At 45.0% G+C, this 24,286-nt stretch overlaps 1 protein-coding gene across 1 annotated transcript in view; it reads left to right on the plus strand.

Moving 5' to 3' along the window:
- Positions 1–24,286, plus strand: part of LOC140699569 (trafficking protein particle complex subunit 9-like) — a 206,355-nt gene that overhangs the window by 66,450 nt on the left and 115,619 nt on the right. Inside the window, exon 8 of the mRNA XM_072972222.1 lies at positions 6,059–6,277. Within this exon, the coding sequence (XP_072828323.1) occupies positions 6,255–6,277 (23 nt within the window). The 5' untranslated portion in view covers positions 6,059–6,254. The remainder of the gene's footprint in view (positions 1–6,058; positions 6,278–24,286) is intronic.

Consider the following 24,286-nt stretch of genomic DNA (forward strand, 5'->3'; position numbering starts at 1 on the left):
AAAGAACAAAAAGCAAGGAATCAGTACACTGGAGCTTATCAATTTGTAGTAGATCACATTACTGACACTTGTTGAGCTTGGAATTACGAGTTAGGTTGTTAGCCCAATAAACTGACACTAAACTTCAGATATATGAGATAGCCCAGCAGAATTTAGATCATTAAACCGACACTAATCACACTTAGATTTGTGACTTAGCTTGTTAGCCCAGCTGGACTTTTCCTTCACATGAGGACAGCTCTCCCACACCCAGGGAACTACTGTGAGCCCTTGATGTTTCCACTAGGGTTGGGTATGGTTTACCCAGGAGGGATGGGGACTATGCACCAACACTCAGGCAGTCTGCTCTGTCTGGGGCTCTGATCTTGTACCATCCCGCTCCCCGCCAGCCCAACACCTGGGACAGTGGAGCTAAGGCAGTGATCCTGCCTGCCTGTTTCCCAGCGTGTAAAAGGGGATTATGTACCTTTCCCAAGGTAGTTCTGAGCGACAACACCTGCGGGTGCTTGGTTCTCAGAGCAAGAGAAAACCCAGGTCCGCGTGGGGGCAATGGGTGTGATCCCCATAGGGTTTCTGCAGAAGCATCCGATGGAGGGCTGGATCAGGGAGGTAAAACTTGAGCTGCGGGACTTGAAGGGTTACAGAAGGGTACAGAGGCAGGTCTGCCGCCTAGGGGTGCCCCAGAGGTAAAGCTTTTTCTCTCCAACTCCGCTAAGACCCTCCCCTCTCCAGATCCCTCCCTACTCTCTGCTCATCGTGTCCATCTGTATCTCTCCAATTTTCCCGTCCTCTCCACCCGCTCCCATCTTCTCCCTCCCTCCCTGTCCCACCTTCTCTCACAGAACCCAGAGAGGATCGCTGGCCCTCCTGCGCATGCGCAGTCAGTGCCAAGTGGTCCGCTGGTTGGAAGCTCCATATCCTAGCCGGGGATCGGGCCCAAAGTTTTCTCAACTCTGTCGCCCGGTAGGCCTTTGGTTCCTGTCTGGGGCCGGGGCCTCTGGCTGTGGAAGTGCAAGGTGGGGGGCTCCCGGAAAAGTGCTCAGGCGGTTGCGGGAGGGCGGTCCGCCTGTCACAGTCCCCAAGGGCGCCAGTCAGCCCGTGTTCAGATGAATTGCTCAGGCCAGACCCCTCTACCCGCGCCACCTGCCCCGGCGCCCCGGCCACAGCTGCCAAGGGCCAGGTGTGCACCTGCCACCTCTCACCCAGCCGGGATCCCCTCAGTCCGCGGCTGGCGTCCCCTTCCCCTCTCCCGCCCGCGAGTCCTCTCCTCCCTGGCTTCCTCTCCTTGGCCGCCGGCCCGTTCACGCCCCTGGGAGGGCTGTGTCCGGGCGGGCGGGGACTGCGGACTCGGACGGGGCGGGGGGCTGGGGCTGGGGCTGGGGCTGGGGCTGGCGCTGGCCTCCGAGCAGGGCTGCAGCCCCCGTCCCTCCCCTTTCCCTCCCCCCCGGGGCAGCCCTCCTCTCCCTTTCCGGCTCCCGGAGGACCAGCTCAGTGGCGCGGGCACTGCTCCCTGGGCTGAGAGCCTCAGGCTGTAACGCCCTGCTTCTCCAGTTGGAGTCGGGAAAAGGGAGTCTCAGTGCTGAGCGAGCTTCTGTCTCCTCCCTCAGTTTTTCTGCTGCAGGTAAGTACCTTGAACACTTTCAGGTGTTATCATGGCTGTGCTTGTTGATGTCACGTGTTTTTATAGTGAGAGTGATTACAGTGGTGAAAGCAGGGCTTGGTTCTGTTAAAAATGAGCTGAAGGCATGAGGCTGTGACATCCTCCTTCCTTCCCTCTCCCAGGGTGAAAGGAGTGATCCTCGATTTTAAAAAGATAGTTACAGTCCCTAACTAGCCCAGCCCAGCTAGTGTGTGTTAAGAGGAACAGCACCACCAGAGGCCTTGGAGACCCAGGGATATTGCAGTCCTAAAGAGCTCCTGGCACTGTTTGGTTTGTTTTGGTTTTTTGTTTTTCTTAAATTGTGTGATAGACTAGTGGTATAAACAGAAAAATAATTGTCAAGAAATATTTCTTCATGTAACAGTGTTATTGTGATATAGTTCACACACCATGAATTCCATCCATTTAAATGGTACAATTCAGCAGCTTTTAGCATATTCACAGTGGTGCAACCATTATTATTCCAGAACGTTTTTATCCCTTCAGAAAGAGCAGTGGAAATTAATGACCTATCCACCCCTCCCCAGTGGTGGTTCTAAAGAAATTTCTTGGCTATTCTTGACCATAAATTCACTTGTTACATTCCAAGAAAAATCTGGTAGGAATTCTAATCAGAATTGCAATGAATCTGTCTATCAAAACAGGAAGAATTAATGTCTTTAAGGCATAAACTTCTTCTACCCATGAATATATCTCGGACCCTATCTTTTCCTCTGTCCAGAGCCGGGCCCATGGGAAGTCCTCACTACTTGTTGGGCTTGTGAATGATGAGATTCTATACATCGTTAGTTGCAGCTGTAGCCTTTCACAGAAGAGAAAAGTAACCTCAGTGAAGCAAGTGACTCTCTGATGGTCAGAAAGAGTGACAGCCAGTGCTGGAGTGATCCAGTGGACTTGGTGCTTGCAACCAGAATTCTCCACCACCTACAGCTAAGGGGATTAGAGTATTCTTTTACTTTTTCTTAATGGCGTTGCTTTTACTTTTACTTATTTTTTTAAATTATTTTTTATTTAAGTGTAGTCAATTTACAATGTTAGTTTCAGGTGTACAGCAGAGATTCAGTTATAAACATATGCATATGTATATACATATGTTTTAGATTGTTTTTAGTATAACTCATTACAAGAAATTGAATATATTTCCCTGTGTTATATAGCAGGTCCTTGTCATTTATTTTATATTTACTAATTTGTATCTGTTAATCCCCCCTTTCCTGCCTGCTAAACACAGTTTGCTGTCTATGTCCATGAGTCCATTTCTAGGAGCACCGTTTTTCCTAGTAATATATGTTCTTTGGCTGCTTTCGGTTTCAGTAATTCCATTTTATCGGTGGGCGCTTTTCTTCTGGTAGCCTTTATGTGGTTTGCACACGTGGTAATAGAGATCTGTAATTGGGAGAACTCCAGGCCTCGTGTAGTCCCTGGGTACAGAGTGTCCACAGAATTGATGGTTGGACTGGGAAAAAAGCACAGTAAATGCTGGAATTTCCACTATAGTTGAGAATTCCAGGTTTCAATAACCTGTTTAGACAACCTTAATATTGGCTGCACCCATACTGGGTAATTGGTGGAAATTCATGGTATGGTGGTGTAGAGACGGGGCCTTATATGCTTCTTCTCTTTCTATTTTCTAACACTCATTCTCCTGGGCCTTCCAGATCCTCCCCTAGAAGTGCCCAGGGCTGGCTTGGTGCCGCGCTGAGGCAATATTTGTTAATAACGCCCTTTCCTCTTCTCCTCTGAGCCTCCGTTTCTTCCTGTGCACAATGAGGGCTTAGACTAGATAAGTACTTTTCAGTTTCTTTTAAAGCCATGTTTCCTTTGAGAAACAGAAAATGCAAATTTCTCCTATCAACCCAACCCTTTAGATTTTGATAAATCCTCTAAGGAGTTACATAGCTCTTTGTGAAAAATTGATGTGAGTTTGATTCCAGGTGACACAGAAAAGACTCTTCAGGGATTTATTGCAGGGAGAGGGCAGGAAAGGGGCAGTATGTGACACTTTCTAGTGTGAGCACTCGAGCAGGGACTTGGATTTAAATACGGTGTCTGATGTGGCCTCTCTCTAATCTTGTAGAATGTGATAAACTTTTCTACCTCAGTTTCTTGATGGGTCAAGTTGGGGTGATAATATTTTAAGGCTTCTGTGAAACATTATACACATAAGACATTTGTGTCTCGGTAGAAACAAGATCTGCTAGGGATTCAGGGATTTGTTTAAAAAAAACTTCTTGTCCATAGCACTCTGTCTGTGTGTATTTTGAAGTTCCTGGAGGGTGAGGGTGAGTCTAAAGTCCATCGTGGGACAGGTGGCCCCTATTTCTCCATGCCCCAGTTTACCCGCTACTCCCCAGTCCTCTTCCTCAGTCCAGGATGAAGTTCCCTAGTAGATTTACACAGAGGTCTTGTGGAAATGGCTCTTCATTTTATTGTTTCACCAAGAAGGGCTGCCATCATGATCTCTGTGGTCAGGTTTTGAAGGGCTGCCATCATGATATCTGGTAAGAATTCTATGCAATTGGGAGTTTCAATTTAATGAAAAGAAAAAAATTACAAATAGAAAATTAGAACAAGGGTGGTGACAGGGGCTCTTTTAAGTGGACACCATTAGCTTTGTTAGCTTCAGGTGCTGCGGCCTGTTGCCACGAGGACCCATCCTCTTGCTCTGAAGTTGGAGAGACTAGCGGGTTCAGTGGGAATGTTAACTGAGTGTATCTCATGGGCTGGGCATTGTCCTATTTGTACTGTGTGTTCCTTATTTGAGACAGTGAGCTCACCTAACCTCAATGACCTCTTTAAAATATTAGACTTCTTATTTTGAGATGTAATGTAGATTCCCATGTGGTAGTAAGAGATTATATGGAGAGGGCATGTGGACACTTTGCCCAGTTTTCTTAATGGTTCCATCTTGCAGTGTTGGGGTACAATTAATTACTGACTCACTAACAATTTGAGGTTTGTGTTATTGCCGTTATTTCTATTCATGATTAAACTGGGGCTTAGAGAAGCACACAGGCCTGCCCAGGTCACCCACATTGTTAGTGCAGAGTCGGGTGAACATGGGCTTGGGATTTCCAGGCAGTACCATTATGATGGCTTGTGGCAGGGAGCAGCGTTCACTTTGAATATTTATTCATTCATTCAACAAACATTTATTGAGTAATCTCTGTGGGTCAGATGCTTTCTTAGGGTTATCTGATTCTTCAGCAGTATTGAGAATCAGGTAATATTAATATTTTTAATCTGAGAAAATTAGCTCTGTGAGTTTATAACCCACCCAAAGGAAGTATAGCTCATAAAGGAGGGATAGAACATTTGAACAGTCACCTCCTTTTATGCAGGTGGTACCCTAGGCATTTTACATTTGAACACATCTGTAATCCAGATATATTCTTCTAAGGCAAAGATTTTTTTTTAAATGAAGTATAGTCAAGTTTACAATGTTATGTCAATTGCAAGGTGCTTTTAGACTTTTGAATTAAAAAATACATTTTCAGCTGGGTAATTAGGTGTATTTATTTGTTTCATTTTTAAAATGAGGTACTGGGGTTTGAACCCAGGACGTCATACATGCTAAGCATGTGCTCTATCACTGAACTGTACACTCTTCCCCAAGGCAAGTTTTCTTATCCATTATTATGAAGCTTAAGGGTTCAAATAAATTGGATAGAAATCCAGATCTTTTGATCCTACTGTGGTCCTTTTCTTTATATTCTGCTGAAGGGGGTTGGGGAAAGCATTTCCTTTGTTCATTTCTTTATTCAGCATTTTTGAGCAGTGACTTTGCATCAGGGCCTTGCTAGGTGCTTGGAAATATAAAATAAGAACTGACCCTTCTCTGCAGAGGCAGGAAGCCTAGGCCAAAAGCTGGGTAATGTGATCCGAGCTACAGTGGCCATGTGCAGACTCTGAGGACAAACTGTACCGTTGGATTTGCTTTGGCTTCCCTTGCTTTCTGGCTGGTACACACCAGGTCACCGCAACCCAGATGGGCCCGTAGCACACAGCAGATTATGTACCTCGATCTCCTCTCCCCTCTCGGCAGGGCCTGCAACATGAGCATCCCTGACTACGTGCAGTGTGCTGAGGACCACCAGACTCGTCCCGTTGTGGTCCAATCCATAGAGATCATCTCAGAGGAGAATTTCTTTTGCATCTATCAGCTACTCACCTTGGTGAGCCATATCAGCCCATGCGGCTCACAGTGGACACACTGTATGCACTACAGGCACCACTATGTGCCCGACAATGGGTGGAGCATCTTCCAGACCCACCGCAAGGTCGTGGGCCTTGTCACCATTACCGACTGTCTCTCTGCCAAGGCCTTCGAGAAGCTGCACGTGCAGAGGGGCTGTATGGCACCTCGTTCAATGACTCTTAGCTTTTGTCTTTGTGCAGCATGGGGAGGTAGCCGAGCAGCCGCGCACCGAAGTTGCCTTCAAACTAAGAGGACTGCAGGGTGGTGGAGAAGAGGATCGAGGACTTCACTGACTCACTCTTCATCTTGCTCAAGTCCAAGTGGCTGGATGGTGGCCCCAAGATATCTGGGGACAAGATCCCCCTCCTCTGCATCCCGTTTGAGAAGGAGGAATTCATGAGACTGAACACAGAGAGCAGGTAAGTTTACCTGGAGGCCAGCCCACCCTGGCTGTGTGCCGGATTGCTTCCCTACATCCAGAAAGGGATCAGCAAGGAAGAAGTCTGTCTTGTAGCCAAGGGGAGGGGAGGTGCAGCCCGCCGCTTTACAGATATTTCAAAGAGAATCCGCCTTTGTTTCAGAGAGATCCTTTTAGGGTTAGTGTGGACCCTTACTCCCGCTTTACAGCCAGGAACATGGTGGGAACCCTGGAGTTGCTGTCCAAGAAAGTAGCCAAAGCCACGGATGCTAGGAGCACTGGGGAGGAGGCTGGACTGAGCTGAGATGTGCTGTAGGTCAAATGCACATTAGACGCTGAGGCTTGTCTAGTAAAAGTACATAAACTATCCCTTTACTTCCTATATTGATTACATGTCAAAATGATAGTATTTAACATACAGTAGATTAAGTAAGATCTGTTCTTAAAATCACATTCTAGTATTTGTTTTTTGTTTGTTGGTTTGTTTCTTTGTTTAAAATTTTAAACGTGGCAACTGGGAAACTTTCTTTACATGGCTCTCATTTCATTTCTGTTGGGCAGCCTGTCCTGGGACAGTCTCATCCCTTTGCTTATAGATGAGATGCTGAACCCCGAGAGGCAAAACGAGGCGCTGGTTTAGCTGCTGCTGGATCCGCTGTCACCTGCCTCCCAGGCCCAGCACCTTTTCAGCTCAGGCAGTCTCTTCCTGCCCGACAGCCACCATGCCATGTTAGGACATCAGAAACACCGCCAGGGACTTCTGAATGAACTCCTTATGCAGGGAAAGGCGTATCACGGTGTTTGGGACAGAGCAGGGAAATGTTCATTCTCAGTTTGTCCCTGTGATTAAGTCAAAGGCCCCACTTTGCCTCGGAAGTACAGACGAGCTCTTCTGGGCTGCCTTCCCCCCCACCTTCTGCTCTGTTTCCCTGTGTATCTATCGTGCTGTCCCTCGGGCAGAAGAGGGTGAGATGCCTTTGCCGAGACGTGGTCCCCCTTTTCTGGGGTGAGTGAGGGAAGCTGTGTCCCCCTAGCCTACGGTCTCTGTCCTTGAGTCTGGAGAGGGCTCATGGTGGTCCCACAGGTGACGGTCAGAGGACCTGGCATGTGCTACCAGGCCCGCTTTGGAGGAGGTGCTCTGTGATTCTTGAACTTACGTAAGATCAGATCCTACTTTCTGGTTGTTGGTAAGTTGGAGGAGAAGATGCTAGAGAATTGATAAATAGAATGTCTAGACCAGCCCTGTGAGTGAAAAGCACGGGGGACCCGAGTCCCACCTGCGAGAGCCCACCTAGCAAGCTCTGGATGAATATTCTGTTCCTCCCCGGACATACCTCTATGGCTTAAGGAAGAGGAGAGGCATGTCGTGGCCATGATCTGTACTTGTCCTCACAGGGCCCTGTGATCTACATGCCCGCAATCCCCATCTACTACTTGGAGATGAGCTGACATGTTTAGGAGCCTGGGCACTGCTGAGGGCATAGCTGCCAGCACCGTGCTACACAGAGTCTGGCTCCGTTCACCTCATCTGTCAACTCCTGCTGAGGCCCCAGACATTAGTCAAGGTAGGTTCATCAGCGAAACCTAAGCAGGGACCTTCTTCTCCCCCTGGACAGACTGATGAGTGAGAAGTGGAAGCCTGGAGCCCTGCCCCAGACCCCACGCCAGTGCCACTTCTTTTGTCATAGGAGGCACTGGTGACATTTTTGCTCAACAAATGCTTGTCTCTGAGTCTGCAGACCCACCAGAAAATGCCAGCTTGTTTTTGCCTTTTGAAGTCTGCCCTTGGGACTTAGCGTAGTAGCCGGATGTGTACTTAGCCCACAGTGGTTCAGCGCATTAAACTTCCCTCCTTGTGGGTCTGTCTGTTCTGGTACCATAAGGGCTCAGCCAGCATCTGAACGTCAGTGAGATAACGCGGCCAGTGAGCTAGGGTCAAGCATATTCTCCTCCAGTCACTTCTACTCCATTGTTGCTTTTACTATTCCACAGTCATTAATTTTTTAAACAATGCTTTGGTGCAGGAGCAGAGCCTCATTCTCTCCTGCTACTCTTGGTGGAAGTGAGTAAATCTGTCCAGACTGAAATGCGACCAAAATTTGTAGCTCAAAAGCTGCCTCGACGCTTGTAGGTGGAATTTTGGTTAGGGGCGCTGAACACGTTGTGGTCCCCTGGCAGCGCCGCTCCCCTCAGGCCCCTGCTTTCCCTGGAGCAGGAGGTGAGGGTGGGTCTCACCATCCCCACGTCCCTGACCTCACACACTCACGTAAATTCTTGTACATGCAGTCAAAATCATTTTTGTTCTTGTGTGTTTCTAATTTTCTCTTGTTCCTCTTTTCTTTTTTCTTTATTCCTTTTTCACTTGTACTGCCCAGTGAACATGTTGTTGCTTCTGAAAATGTGGGCTGTGCACACCCTGCATTGGAAATAGCCAGATTGCCCTCCGTGCGTCTCCATCGCTTTAAAAAGCAACAACTTAACAGCTGTTTTGATCTATCTATTATCTTAGTCATTTTTTAATTTTCTAATTTTTTGGAATATTTGCTTTGTTAGCTCATCACCCACTGGTGTTTGATACCTGTTGAAATCCTTGCTTTTGAGGAACATGTTTGGTCGTCCTTTTATTTGGTGACAAATGCGCTCTTATTAAATTTGTTTGATTGTTTTGTAGAAGTAAGATGCGATTTGATTTAGGCGGCTGCTGAGGCATTCTTTTCATGGAGTATTTAAACTTGTAAGGTTTAATTCTGCAGCATTTTGCTCGATTCCTGCTTTTACACAAACGTGCTCGGCACGCGGTTCCTGGCTGTCGCTGTGTGACGTGCGTGACGGCGCTTCCTGGCCGGCGGTCACTGGAGAGGAAGTGGCCGCCACGGAGGTGACAGCTGCAGGGGCCGCTGTTGGAGGAAGTGGTCACCGTTTGGTTCTTTAATTTTTTTTTTTTTACATTCAACTTCCCCGTGCCATTTACATTACTTTGCCTTCATAAAGGGGCAGAATTGGGTCTAAAATCCATGCCACTATTTTGTTCCCTTTACGAGGCTGGTTTTTCTGAGTATCAGGACAACATGGCCTTCTCCTAAGTAGCTGGCTCACCTGGATCTGTTGGACACAGGGACTGCTAAAAGGGCCGTAGCTTCCTCTCTGCTCCAGCCAGTGGGCATTCAGAGCTGGGTCTGTGGTTTGCCTCAGCAGCCGTGCAGACCTCCCTGCCTCGGCCTTTACTTTTAACCCATGTTGGCAGTAAAGAGCTGAATCCGTTTCTGTTGCAGCTGACGTCCACCACTGACGGCCGTGTCGTTAGTTTGTGTTAGTCAGTCTCCAACACCCCAGACAACCGTGAAAGAAGATGATTTGGCAGACCTAGGACCTTGGATTCTCACCCCTACCCTGGTTCATCTCACCTGGCGGAATTGTTTGGTCACCACCATCATGCTGAACATGAGGCCTTGTTTCTCCTTTCATGCTCTGGTCCAAATGTGGACACTTCATTTTTCACTGAATTTGTCTCGCTTGAGACAGGCCAGAATATCTGAATGAGTCCATCACATTCTGGGTGGGGAACAGAACAGAAGTAAGTGTCACAAGTAGATGGAGTCTAGGCTGTCCGGGTTGGCAAATGCAGGCTGGGATCTGTGATGGCCGGGCTGTACCTTGGACACAGGCCTTTCCCGTGGCCCCTGAGAGCCCATGAGTTGAAGTGATAACAGCCTTGCATGGGTTCCCTCATCCTCATCTGCTCATTGGCAAGTGTGTCTGCTAATTAGGAGCTCCCCCAGACCTTGGGCCCTTCAAAGCTCAGACCACGGGAGAACCTTGAGTCCCTCCTCCTGGGACTCCTGTGTGAGAATCCAGTGCCTTCTGAGGTGAACAGCGGCAGGAGATGCCTCCCCCTCCAGGGAGCACCCTACGGAGGACTGTTAGTGCACCATGCTGTGAGTTTGTGTGTTTCCGGCCATGGTCCATGCAGAACTACACTTGAGATGGGCTTATTGACGGACTGATTCCAGGGCAGGGCTGGGGGGGACGGAACAGTGGAAATTGAATGTGACCTCAGACACCTCGGTGGGTGCTGGGGCTGTTACTAAAATGGGGAGTCTGGGAGATACCTGCCAGGAATGGAATTCCAGAGTAAATGGTGGACATGAGGCATTTTTAAGATGCCATTTGTCATCCAAGTTAGGACTTCAAAGAGGCACTCGGGTCGATGAGCCTGGGGCTCAGGTGAAGGAGCCGTACTAGAGATACATTCTTAGCTGCTGTTCACAGCCTTGCATGTGAATTAGATCATCTCGAGGGCTGCAGACTGAGGCTGAGGTGGGGTAGGACTGTGTCTGGATTGGAGGAAAGCCCAGACCATGCAGCTTTGGTGTGTCAGTCAGTGGCGTTTGCCATTGTCAAAGCAATGCCAGTTATCCTTAAGGGGCCGGGGGCTGGGCAGGACCAGCCAGGAAGAAATCTGAAGGGAGGGTCATGGCCAAGTGTGCGTCTTGGGAAGGTGCAGAGTCTGCAGGGTCCGGGAGGATAGACTCCTCAGAAGCTAGAGTTGGAGTGAGGAGTGGGGAGAAGTTTGTCACAATCACCTGTGAGGGAGGGAGGGAGGCCTTGGGAGCCCCACCATACCGGACTCGTTTTCCCATGAACAGAAGGCAGTTAGACAGAGGATCTGAGGTGAGAAGGGATGGGAACTGGGAGGGGAGCCAACCTGGAGAATGGTGCTTGGAAAGTTCTGGAATAGTCTCCCTGAAAAATAGAGTTAAAAATACCCAGACTCTTAAGAACATTGTTAGTGACTTGGGAGGAGGCAGTTGTTTTTCTGGCCTCCTAAGGGTAAGGCATGTATCCAGGGATACACAGAAGATACGGGTAGTCTGTTTCAGGGGCTTGATCATTACCGGGGGAACAGTGCAAGTTTAAAGGGGGAGAAGGGCAGCGGAGGGAAACTAGCCAGGCCCCGTGTCAGGTACCAGTCGGCCGCCCTACTTGCGTGTTGCATTCACATCCATGCCTCCCAGGTGGGCGGTGGCAGCCCCCTTTTGCGGTTTGGGAAGCCTTCTCAGAGGGGTTAAGGAATTGGTCCATTTAGCGGCTAGTAAATGCTGTAGCAGGATTCAAGCAGGGCCTTGTCAGACTTCAAGGGCATGTTCTCTCTACTGTTTCCAGTACTTCCCTGTTATACCTGGAATGGTGAAGTGGGTCAGTTTTGGAGCCTTTCAGGAAAAGTATGATTTAAGCGCCTCTGGACCGTTTTACAAAGCTCAGCGTTGTTTGATGGTTCTGAAGCACGCAGTGATTTTCGCCCCACAGAGGTAACGTCTAACTCCTTTGTCGATGTCGTGGTTGCAAATGATGTACAGGTTCAAAACCACACTTCGCAGCTTCTGAAGGGAAACTCTCCAATTCTCCCTTGATCCGCTTTCTTCCACGGGATGTAACTGTGCTGCAGCATAGGCCTGAGCTTTCCGTATGGAGTGAGGGTTTAATATCCGATGTTAGCATAAAACGGTCAGATGAAGAAAATCGACGTTGACAATTTATTTTTGGGTTTCATTAGTCAAGATATACTATCAGTTAATGGCCCATATTACAAATGAAATTGAGTACAGGACATTGCATTTCTTCCTTTCTATTTAGAGTTCTCTTACAGAATAATGTTGCCTGCTTTGGAACATCAGCTGCACCACTCACGGCACCTATCAGTGTGTTGGTGTGATTGCACTTACAGAGTGAATGTAATCTGGGCTTCCTCAGCCCCGAACACTTCAGTGCAGAATCACGGGCTGTAGCCATCTGTTAGTCACGCAAATACTTCTAAAATTATATGATGCTAGAAAAGGAAGAAGAGAGAGAGAGAGATTGCCTTTATCAAATTTCCTTTCAGTTCTAACTGCAAACTGTTGTTGAGCAGCTCTGGTTTCCTTTGGATATGAATATATACATTTCTTTGCATGTAACCTGGGTTTTGGACTAGAACACCAAGTTTTTGCTGTCCCCAAGCCACAAAAATAGTAGCCAAATTGGACCCGTGTGAAATAGTTTATAGTTTTTTCTGAGAATGTATCCTTGAATTTGGGACTTGGGCTGTGATTTTTGCGTTTTGCTTCCCCCACCCGTCTTGTAATCTCTCACTCCTTCCCACGTGGCCCCCAAGGGTTCGTGGACTCAAAGGAGCGGGCAAACACCCAGTTGGTCACCATGTACTGCTGCTATAGATAGAGGCCAGACAAGACCTAAAGGACATTATCAGAGAGGACTTCCTGGAAGAAATGGGCTCTACATTCAGTTGTGAGGACAGAGTAAGAGTCAGCCAGGAGAAGGAGTCAAGAATGTGGCTCAGGTCGCAGGTGCAGCCCGGGTAGAGGCCTGGAGGCTTTTGGCGTGGGGACCTGGGGAGAGTGCCCTGTGCGGTCCAGGGTGGAGGGAGCCCCTGCTGGGGAGGACACTGGAGAGAGTCCGTGGTGTAGGGCTTTGGAAGAAGTTGAGTTTTACTAGAACTGACACAGTAGGCAGTGAAGGGTGTCAACAGCAAGTGACCCTAAGGAAAGGTACTTCTGGTTTTGCTTCAGATATACTACAGACAAAAGGGTCGGGATGGGCGAGAGCAGGTATGTCAGTCCCTTTGAGACCCAACCCGTCATTCATTTATTCATAACACGTGCACTTCAGTGAGTCTAGGGGAGACAGAGTGTAGCCACATTAGTAAGCAAAATGTATTTGCTTCTTGAGAACTTAGCATTGTCAGAAGTTGACTTAGCCTAGAATGTTTTAGGAAGAGAGGAACAAATTGTGGAGGTTGGAGGGAGGGAAGGCTTCCTTGGGAAACAGTCAAAATGAGCCTGGAGGCAAGTGGGAAGTAGGAGCAGGTCTGGGGGCTCCTGAGGTCACTGGGGACCTATGTCCTGAGATGAGACTGGGCGAGCAGGGCCTGGGGTGGGGCTAGAACTCTACCAGGGAGCCTCTGAAGTGTTTGAAGTGGGATTGATGTAATCAAATTTGTGCTTTGGGAAGGCTGTCATGGCTCTGTGTATCTGTGTGTAGCGGGGAAGAGGGGGAGGGTGCCACCAACTGGGGGATCATTAGAAGACCATTCACAGGCTGGGATATGGGCATCGGGGCTACTTCGGGACGGCAGGGGCAGTGTGGATGCCGGCTTTCCTTATGTGGGGCTTGTTACCGGGGCTGCCCTAGAGGCACCTTGTGGCTGGAAGGAAACGGATGGAGGCCGCCAGGTGGACATTCCTCTTCTCTCCTTCCATGCCTAGTGTGATGATCTTAGCTCAGCCAACATTTGGAACAAAAGAGCTAATCTCCCGGGTTGCCCAGGCCTTTGTTGAGCTCCTTCGAGTGAGATCTGGTAGGATTTAGGTTTGTGTTCATATCTGGATGTTCACTTAGCTAGAAACGTCCTGTCATTTTGATTTCCATAGGGGTTTTTATTCCTGATAAAGACTGCTTTCTTGGTGAGAGGAAAATTAATACAGCTGTTGTCTTTTTCAAAAAACATCATATATTTTAAGAACTTTAATATTCAAAAGAATAGGAATATAAAAATATTTAAGGAAGACTTTGGTGTGGTTTCTTTGCTTTCTGAGCTAATGTGGAGTTAGAGCCATTGCATTACTTAATAGCACATCCTTGCCAGTATTTAAAGAGCTGTTAGTGAGCGCCCCAGGCCCCACCTCTCAGAATCGTTAAAGTTTGCTCTGAAATAGTGAGGTCATAAAGGTCTTGTTTTCAGAAATCAAAAGGTTTTAAAATACGCACCATAGCTCCATTTATAAAATAATAATAAGTTCAAAATTAAGAAAGTGGAGGATAATTGATTTTTTTTAAAGCCTAAACATAAACTTTCTTGTGCTAATGTTGCAACTGGAAATTTTGAAAAGAAAAATCCTACTGCAATATCATCTACGTGGTATATATATATCAGTTTCACGCTTGAAAAGTAACTGCGCAGTGGTTTTCAAAGTCAGGAGCATTCCAGCTGAAATACTGGCAGTGGTGGCTGCTGGTTTTCAATGGAAGAGCCTAAATTTGCCTTCTTAGCTTTTTTTTTTTTTTTTGTACTGAGAAGGTTGAGTAGTGCTTTGCCAGCATGATTTTCGGGCAATTTGAGGTCAGATGTCGTGTACCAGCAGTGAGATATTTCCATGCATTTTATTTTCTGGACATCACCAGGGCACATGTGGGGTTTGTGCCTGCAGGCTGGAATGCTGTAGGACTCCCTGATCCATCACCGTTATGTCCTGGTGCTGCTCCAGTCAGTGAATTATTTTCTGTGACTTGGAGGTAATGTGGTCTGATGGAGATGATCAGATGTGCAGTTAAAGTGCTATTAATTGAAATAAGAGTAACCTAGACACATTGCTCTAACAATACAGGATGAGGGAGGAGGATTGGCTGAGCTGCTTGCAGTGGGGTGTCTTCTCAGGTGACTCCCTCACCGTGATTCCTGCCAATATCCTCCCCAGCCCTGCACGGTAGTCCTGCCGAAGCAAGCAAGCACTTTGCTCAGAAACGCACTGAATTTCCTTGTGCCTCTGTTTGTTGGCTTTTTTTTTGAAAGCACATTTTGCCCTTTGCTTAAATGCCATCCATGCTAGTCACCTCTTACACTCATTTTTCTGGACCTCGTCCATAAATAGCTGCTGAATGGATGAACAGAATGTAGTATCTCCATGTAGTGGAACATTATTCACAATTAAGAGTGAGTAAAAAAGAAAAAAAAAGAGGAGAATGAAAAAGCCACCTGTTTTGGGAATTCCACCCTGACTCTTCAACCCACACTTTTCCGTTTGAAACCCAATCACTTATGCTCCACTCTACTCTTTTTGATAGTACTTACCACCTTCTAATAATCTTTAACGTTTCCAAAAAAAAAAAAGAAAGAGATGCTGATACCACTTCAAAATATACAAGCCTTGATAACAGCTTGTTATTTGAAAGGAAGCAGACACAAACGGTCACAAATTGTTGATTTCAGTGATCTGAAATGCCCAGAATAGGCACATGCAGAGGCAGAGAGCAGGTGATGGTTGGAAGGGGCTGAGTGGAGGGGGATTAGGGAGTGAATGCTAGTGATAGGGGGATTCTTTTGGGCTGATGAAGTGTTCTGGAAATAGAAGTTGATGAGGGCTGCACAACCGTGATTGTGCAGAAGACTGCTGAGCGCTGTGTCTGGGAGTGCCTGTCGTTGGGGCATCTTTATTTTGTTCTCATTCTGCAATGTGAAGTGCCATCTTCTGCTGTGGTCATTCTACTCCTGTGAGTGGTGAGGGTCAGAGACTTTGTAGAGTTCTGTTCCTTTTCTCCCTCTGGCTGTGTGTAGGCAAAAAAATTTAAGCCTGAGAAGTGCTCCATCTGCAGAAATGTCTTTCAGTTTTGCCTGGTGTAAAAATCTTGAGAGCTTTTAACCGTTGAGGCTAGTCTGTGGGGGTAAATAGCCCATGAAGCCTGGGTGAGCCCGGGAAGAGCCGGGCTTCCCTCCCAGACACGGGTGGGGATTTCACCCCCTTTCAGGCAGTGAAGGGCCCAGACCCGTGAGCAGAGTTGACAATCGTGAATATTTACGTGTATCCGCTGCTTCATCTTGGATATTAATTTCAAGCTGAGTCAGTTTGTGGCGGCAGCCTCATCCTACATCAGGAATTTATAGTATCTGCTCTTTGAGGTGAAGACCTGACAGACTTGATTATTTAACAGTCTGCCTTGAATTGATATCTCAGATTCCTTTGTGAAAAGCAAAACAGCAGAAATACAGACGTCCTTTAATGCCAATGTGGCCTGGAACAGGTTTAGTCTCTGTGCCTCTGTGGCCTTATCTGTGGGTGGGGAAGATGATAACAGTGCTTCCCTCAGAGGAGCTGGTGAGGGGAGAGTGAGAAGCAGAAATGGAGGACTTACACGAGATGCTCATAAATGACCGAATTTAGTGCTCTCCGCCTGGTGAGGCCTGAGGTGCAGAGATGTCAGAGCAGAGCAGTCCTAGCCGGAGCTCGATACGTGATGGTAGCTGTTATGATCAGTATCACCACTGTGGTTTATCAGGTAGTTTTAAGACTTGGTAATATGATTTCATGAATAATGTTAAAAGACTAGACATCTCAGATCCAGTTTACATAGTCCTCAAGATTTCTTCTGAGAATTGGATGGTTTCTTCCCCATCTTAAATCTGAGATGAGTCTCTAAAAAATTCCCTATTCCTCCATCTTTTTGCTTTAATTCTCTATTTCTTACAAAACAAAGTTTTTAGATGGAGTTACTGGGGACTGAACTGAGGGCCTCATGCATGCTAAGAACATACTCTCCCAAATGAGGTATAATCTCTTCCCTGATTTTTTTTAAAATTTACATCTTAGTTTTCAGAGGTTAGAGGCCTCTAATTCTTTTTCTGGAGACTTGTCCATGAACCTGTAAATCTACAATTAATGGACAAAATTTGGTTTATTAAAAAAAAATCTATAGAATATTCTGCAATCCATCCAAAAGGAAATTCTCATGGACTTAGAATGTTTCTCCTTTAAGGTGATATCTCCTGTTTGGTCGAGCTTAATTTATTAACTGCCATCCTCCTCATCATATGACCAAACTCGCTGTGAGTGGACGCCTAACTGAGGCTAAAATGCTTTGCTCATATTTTACTTCATAGCAGGTGTTTGATTGTAGGTATCAGTGTCTCCTTTTTTGTAGCTGAGGGATTGAGAGATGGGTCAGCTTGCCCCAAATCACACGCAGCTGGCAGTGGCTAGCTCGATGCTGGAATCCAGGCTGCACAGGATGAATTCTCAATTGCTCCTCTAATCAGCCTCCCGTTGAGTGTTTTCCCGAACTCCTGTGAGTCCATAAATGACCGATTTTAGCTATCTCAGCCTGATGAGGTCTTCAAAGGAGAGACACCAGTGAGAATGTGAGGCAGAGTGACATAAATTAAAATTGTACATTTTCACAAATGTTTTATTCTCAGGTAATGACTTTAAAGGTAATATTTTTTTAATTTAGTGCTTTGTGAGAACTAAAAACAAAACATTTAAAATAACTATTGTGCAAGAGAGAAGTGGTCTTTGAAAGTCCAACTGTTGCTAATGATGTTACTTGTTTTTTTCTAGTGGTGTTTATTTACTGAAAAATTTCCAAACACTGAATTTGTTTTATGTAGTCTTAGTATGAAAGAAAACTTTGTCAGTGAGTATTGTAAGTAAAATCCTTACTCTTTTCTTTCCTGATGATGAATATCTTAGTTGTTTACCTGGCTTAAGTATATTTCATCATTTGTGAAATTTGAGTAATATGGTTTACCTTGTCTGACTGTGAGAGCTGGACGCCTTGTATACAAAGCACCGTATAGGTGCTTAATAAAAATGTGCTGTCACAGTGACTGATAGTTTAGAAGTATCAACTCTGAATACTAAAAAGTGTAGCTTATTTCTGATGCATATTCAATATGTATATATATGATATACATTAATATGGCTTAAAGAAACTAGGATTCAGTTTTTTTATAAGTGCAGTATGAAGCTTTATTGAAATCTGTGTCATTCTAGTGAGACAGGGACTACTTAAATTGCCTTAAGCAGACGACCTTGAAGATTATTTACACAGAATGTGTATTGTTACAGCTCAGAATTCATGTTGCCGTGTAACCATCCATCAGACATTTAATTTCTCGGGATTCTGACCAGAACCATTAAGTTTAGAAAAATCCACATTGATTATTTTCAGGGAATAAGCTTCTCTCTTTTGTGATTAAAGAATATTTTGATTTTTTTCTGCACTCTTTTCAGGTTTTAAAATTTCAAAATTTTGATTTGACATGTCACTTTTTTAATAGAGAGAATAAAGCTCATGCTGTTTTAATATGTAAATAAATGTTTTTGTATTTCAACAAACTTGTATCATTTTCTGGCTCTTTGAGAACTATTTTGCAAGATACTTAGATTACCTACTGTTGGAGAAATACAGACGTGACTTCTATGAATATAGGCGTAGTACAGTTCTGTTGGTTTTTACTACAGTGCAAGACATGAGACCTAGGAGAGCTTTGCTGCTGATTGCCAGGAGGACAGATCTCAGGTCTCAGTCTCCCCTCATGTAAAATGAAGTGGCTGGACTGGAATCTTTCCACTTCTAAGATGAATTTCCATGAGCCTATGTATTTTGTTTATATTTAGGAGTATTAGCAATATCAGATTAAATACTGAATACCCGTCCATTCCCCCGAAGCAAAGTGCAGTATATGCTACATAAGCTTCTAGTTACCTGATTCTCGTTTCTCATCCTACAGTCAATTTTTGTGTTGCATGTTTCCCGGCAACCTGGAAGGTCTTTTTAGCCATAGGTGGCGCTGTTGCAACTTTTTACAGTCTTAATTTTTCTGTTTGAAAAATAAGGCTTAAACAATGTGATTTTATTTTGATTTCTTTGCTTAATGCTTCAGAATAGCACAATGTCCATTATGTCTTTCTACCTGGAAAAATTTTTCTGCTTATATCATAGTTTTATTCTGTTATCTCGCTGTGAACATTTCAGACTTGCTGTGCAAACAATGGCAAAATCGGCCTTTTCTTCTAGTGTTAGAAACCAGTGAGCCGGGATTTTATAAAACAGCTAGAAGCTGCCTCTGGAGCACCATAAAGCTGAAAAGTGTGTTGAGTTCCCTGAGTATTGACCCCGCCGCTGTGTGTTAATTGGTGGCAGTTGATTTGGTACATATATGAAGGGGTGTAGTTTCTTGACTTGGGTTTGCCTGCACGTGCTGCCACTGAACCACGTGATCCTGAGTCAGCTCGTTCTGAGTTTTCCCCTTGTCTGTGAGAAGGGGACGCTCATATCTGCTTTGTAGAATTGTGAGAATTAGTAATTATGTAACGTGTTTAACACAGTGGGTACGTCAAGAGAGCTCATAAACTTTAGCTGCTGTTTTGTGTGAAGCCATCATTTTATAGTCTTTGGTAATTACAAAGAAACAAGAAAATAAGAAAAGCTGATTTTATGATGAAAGATATTTGAGGAGGTTCCATAATTCCTACACCCATAATTTAGCATCAGCAGAGTCAGAACTGTTACACAGTCGCCCTGGACCAACGTTAAGCCACAGAAATTTTTGTTACTTCATATATGTTGGGGCCTAAGGGGAACCAATACTTATACACATGTTGTCTCCAGCAGCCAACTGAGAGATGACACAAAAGAGTAGGCAGGCGTTAAATGTCTTCTTTGTTACTGATGAAGCCACGTTCTCCATGAACTTCAGGGCTGTGGGTAAATGAGTGTCATGATACTGTGTCCCAGAAGTAGAGACTCACCCTGTCCCAGGTATCTCTGGGCCACAACAAGCCTTCCCTTGAGAGAATCTGCCCCATCATGCACAGGGCTGTTCTGCCATGGAGCTGAGCATCCAGGGTGCTTCCCTAGGGTGGCCAACACTGGAGGGAAAGGAAGGGTTTCACATGCCCTGCTTGTCTCCCTGGAATCACAACTCAATCTGTTAATGTGAGGAGGGCTAGCTGTGGGCCAGGGGTCAGGGCTGTGAAGGGAGTAGCACTCTGCATGGCCCAGAGGAGTGGGGAGGAGGTATCCCTTCCATCAGTTTAAACAGGTGGTGGGATGGAACAGAAGGGTGCACCCCAAGAGTTTATAAAAGGAGAAATAAAAATTTCCTTTGGGTATTAGTCTAGCCAGGAAACACAGAAGATGATTAGGAAGGAGACTTGTAAACCACTGTAATATTAATTTGACATTTGTTGAGCACCAAAAATGTGCTACATTCTTTTCTGAGCGTTCTACAGAAATGAATCCTTCAATCTTGTCAACAAGCGAGTAAGGAAGGTTTGATTGTTATCCCAGTTTTACAGTGTGGAAATTGAGGCACACAGAGGGTAAGTTGGCCAAGGTCACAGAACCAGTAAGTGGCAGAGCAAGTATTTTCACCCTGGCTGTATGGTATTGTGGCTCCCAGAATGGGCTTTGGGTGTTTAGATGTATCTGCATTCCTCGATTTCTGTACGTCTGTGCCTCAATTAGCCCATAAAGGACAGGGAAAGGAGAGTTACACAGGTGCTCACAGTCGTGTCTCGGCAACTGTCCACGAAGAGTGCACCGTGATTAGCATTAATTGTTTTCCAGGCAGCAGATCTGTTGGTATAACAGAAATTTAGTCCATTGAATTAATGTAGAAATCCTTCCTGCTCTGCTTCTGTCCACACTTGCCATGTGACTGCCTGCCCGTGATTGGGCCGTGGAGGAGAACATATACTCATGGTTGAACTCTGATATTGCAGTCTGGTTCATAGTTTCACGTCTTCTGTTACATTAATAAGTTAAATTTCTGGTTTTCTTGTATCAGTGTCTCATGAGTTTGGTTAATGTGAAACCAGTCCATGGGAGCCCAGGGGTTATGACGGTATAAATTTTTAGCACGTTGTGGCACTTCTAGCCGTGCAGACCTGACTAGGGGATGTACGCCTTTCTCACTGATTTCTCCCAACAGCAGGGTCCTCTCACGGATGTGAGGCTGGGAGCTCTCTGAGTAGCTCAGTCAGAGGCCAAGTCCACCAATCAGAAAATGATGAAGTACCTGGAAGTGGGTTTAATAAAAGTAAAGGGCTTCCAGGTAGTCTGATGGGCCGTTCAAGAAATTTGGTGAAAAGCTGTCCACTGTCTGTGGTTTAGCTGCTTCTTTGCTGTTGAAAAGTCTGGAGTAGATGAAGGGATTTTAAAAAGCAGAAAGGAGTGATTTCAGGTGGTACGTCCACACCGGTGAGAAGTGATGGATGACCGCCTGTGTGAGGCACAGAGTCTTACAAACTTCATAAAACAGCTTCAAATGCTCTGCCATCTGAGTGCACTTCATATGGGGTCCAGTTCATCACTGGTCACGCTGTGAGGGCAAGTAACTGACGATGGCAGAAAGGACACGGAGGCATCAAAAAGGTCTCAGTCATGTTCCCTGTTTAAACAATGTGGCACAGTGTATTATATTTGAGCTGGTTTTTCACTGAACAGTTTTTAGTGTTTTCTGGGACTCCCCAGTGCCCCAAGGTTCCATGCAGCTGGGTGTCCCCTCATAGCAGCTCCGTCAGCGCTTGCCCTGGGCTGATGTGGTGTCACGGGAAGCAGGACGGTCAGCGTCCCCGGCTCCTCTGAGCTCCGTCTCCTCATCCGCAGAGCCTGGTTTCTCATCCGTGTCTACTTAGTAGGGTTGCTGAGAATCACACGTGATGGTTATCAGGTGTGAATTCTGGTTGTCTCTGCGATTGGCAAATAGCCAATAATTGATAGAAACTCTTGTTTTTTTATTGTAATTGTGTCTCCTAGATTGCAGTGGTTTTTAGTCTGCATTTTTTTATAACTTTACTCATTTTTAAATATGCCCTTATTTTATTTATATTTTTTGAGGTACGGGGGACTGAAGCCAGGACATTGTGCATGCTATGCAGGTTCTCTACAACTGAGTAATACCCACCCTCCTTGTCTGCACTTAAAAATAAATATTGCAATACACAAAATAGCTCTTAAACTCCATCATGGGACCTGGTCTCTGTATAGGCAATTGAACACGTATACTATTTCAATAAGAATAAATGCTGTTGAGACATACGTTTCTGAATCTGTTAATGTGCTTAAAAGCGATCATAGCTAGTGATAAACACGAGACTTGGATCCAGTACTTCTTAGGGTATGTTTTGCCATCATGGGAAATTACATTCTACCGAGAAGGCTAATTGGGTCTCTTTGATATTTGGATGCTTTAGCAGGTGATCAAGGCTTTCCAAAGCTGACAGTTTTGTATTTTAGACTAACTACAAAGTTATCTTCTAGAAGATGGAAATCATAACCTTGTGAATTTCCCAGTAATCCAGGGGGTATGTGTCTGTGTCTGTGTCTGTGTGAACGTTTGTGTGTGTGATTTCAGGAATGTAGAAATAAGTTCCATATAGACTTCTGATATCTTTCTCTTCCAGTTCAAGGTATAAGCATTTACTTACACAAATAAATTGATTTTCTTTTGTCATTTGGCATATTGGCGGGAATAAGAGGTTCTCATACTTGTTTCAGAAGGGTTGGGAAGCATGAGCTTAGAAAACGGGAGGAGAAAGAGGCAGGGAGACACTTCACACTTTGTGCAGGATATGAGAAACAGTAGCTTTTCTTTTCTCTTTTCTTCTAAAGCAAACTGGCACTGAATTGTAACACACTATTACTCAGAATTGCTTTTCTAATCAGATACAAGTGCCTCAGATTTTTCAAGGCAACATGAATGATGAAATGTGTTTTAGCATTTATCTTTAAAAGTAGTTTTATTTCTCAAGTAAAAGACTATAGCCTGTTTCTTCCAGCGTCACAAGAAATTCTCATTGATCTATGTACATGTTCTATGTGCTTATTTTCTTTGGGTTTTTTTTTAAGTGCTTGTTTCATTGTGGTGTGAATGAATGTTTAAAATTTCTGGATTTTGATCTTTAGAAAATGCTGATTTATCAGAACTGTTAAAAACCTGATTGTTCTTTGGTCCTTGTTTGGTGGGGCACCCTGTTGATTAATCTTGTCTGTTAAAGAGAGAAATTCTTCCTCTAGCCTGCAGATCATTAAGTATATGGTTTGCAGTATGCCTTTAAATTTCATTGAATGCATTGAACATGATTGTCCAGTGAATTTTGAGTTGACTCATAGTAATGACTTTGCTTTGTTTCTGTGGCTTTTACTCCCCACAAGAGCTTGAATTCTCTGTTGCATTTTGTATACGTGTTCTTCACAGTGGAAGACATTTTTTACAGAGGTGGTTTTTCCTAACACCTCTGAATGCCTTCTGTAATTGATACAACAATAATCTGTTATTTCAATGCTTAATTATTTCATAAACTAGTTTTTGGCTTAATCAGAAACAATGACAGAGTGATAATATAAAATAAGAAAACTTTCCTTCCTTTGAAGAATAGAAATCAGGTGGTCAGGCTCACCCATGCTTTGTGCCTGACACACTTAATCTCATGTCATTGTGTATCATGATTCGGAGATGGAGTTGCTTCAGGTTTATTGATTTTTGTTTTAACATTTGTTTTGAATTCTTTCTCCAGGCTTATGTATCCTGTTGGGTTTGTTGAAACTGTAGAAGGGAAACAAAAGCTTTTTTTGGTTTCCGGAGGCCTGAGTTGCTGATGATAAAGAGTTGAGGGTGGGCTGAGGAACAGAGTGACACTCCCTCTGCTCCCAGCTGAAATTGATGAACAATGAAATCAATTAAGTGTATCGGTATTTGACCAATAGAAGTTAGCGAGCCCAAACTGGCTAGTTATGCCCAAAGAAAGTACTGAATTCACCTGCAGAATTAGGTGCTTTACCAAGAAGAAGCAGCTTAGAGCAATCAGAAAAATCAGTCCTATGATGAGATATAAAATAAATATAATATCTTTTATTTCTGAAACTTTTCTACGTTAAGTTGTGTAGAGCTAAAATTAAGTTTCAAGCACCAGTAGTTAACAGTGTGGGTGGTTCTGTATGATCATTATTCAGGAATGTGCCTAGACTCTGCTAGAGTGGCTGAAGCTGGCAGGAAAAGACCCAGAGCCAGGATTTGTCACCCTAGGGTGTCCTTCATAATGGTTCCATGTGGGAGCCCATGATTGGGTTAACAAATTTTAACAGACCCCAGCCGCCTGTCAAATTTAAGAAGAAAACGTATGCTTAGTAACTGCTTTGCAAGCAGGGCCCTGTGCATACTCACTCCTGTCTCCTTGCCTTAAAAAGCAGAGATAATGCTTTGCTTGCGTAGATGAGGTTTTAGATAGCACTCTGCTCATCGCAAAGCAATGACCCAGGCCCTCAGCTATAAAGGCTGGGCTTGTGTGCAGTTAGATACTCTATTATCCCCCAAACAAGGACCTAGCTGGTCTGGTGGTCTGCTTTGTAATTCACATGTCTAAAGAATGTATCTTATTCCTCTCACACCATGACTTCGCTAAAGATACACTAAGCCTTTGTACTCATGGTGGATTCTACAATCTCTGTCTCATCC

The sequence above is a fragment of the Vicugna pacos genome, chromosome 11, assembly GCF_048564905.1.
Source record: "Vicugna pacos chromosome 11, VicPac4, whole genome shotgun sequence".
Lineage (NCBI taxonomy): Eukaryota > Metazoa > Chordata > Mammalia > Artiodactyla > Camelidae > Vicugna > Vicugna pacos.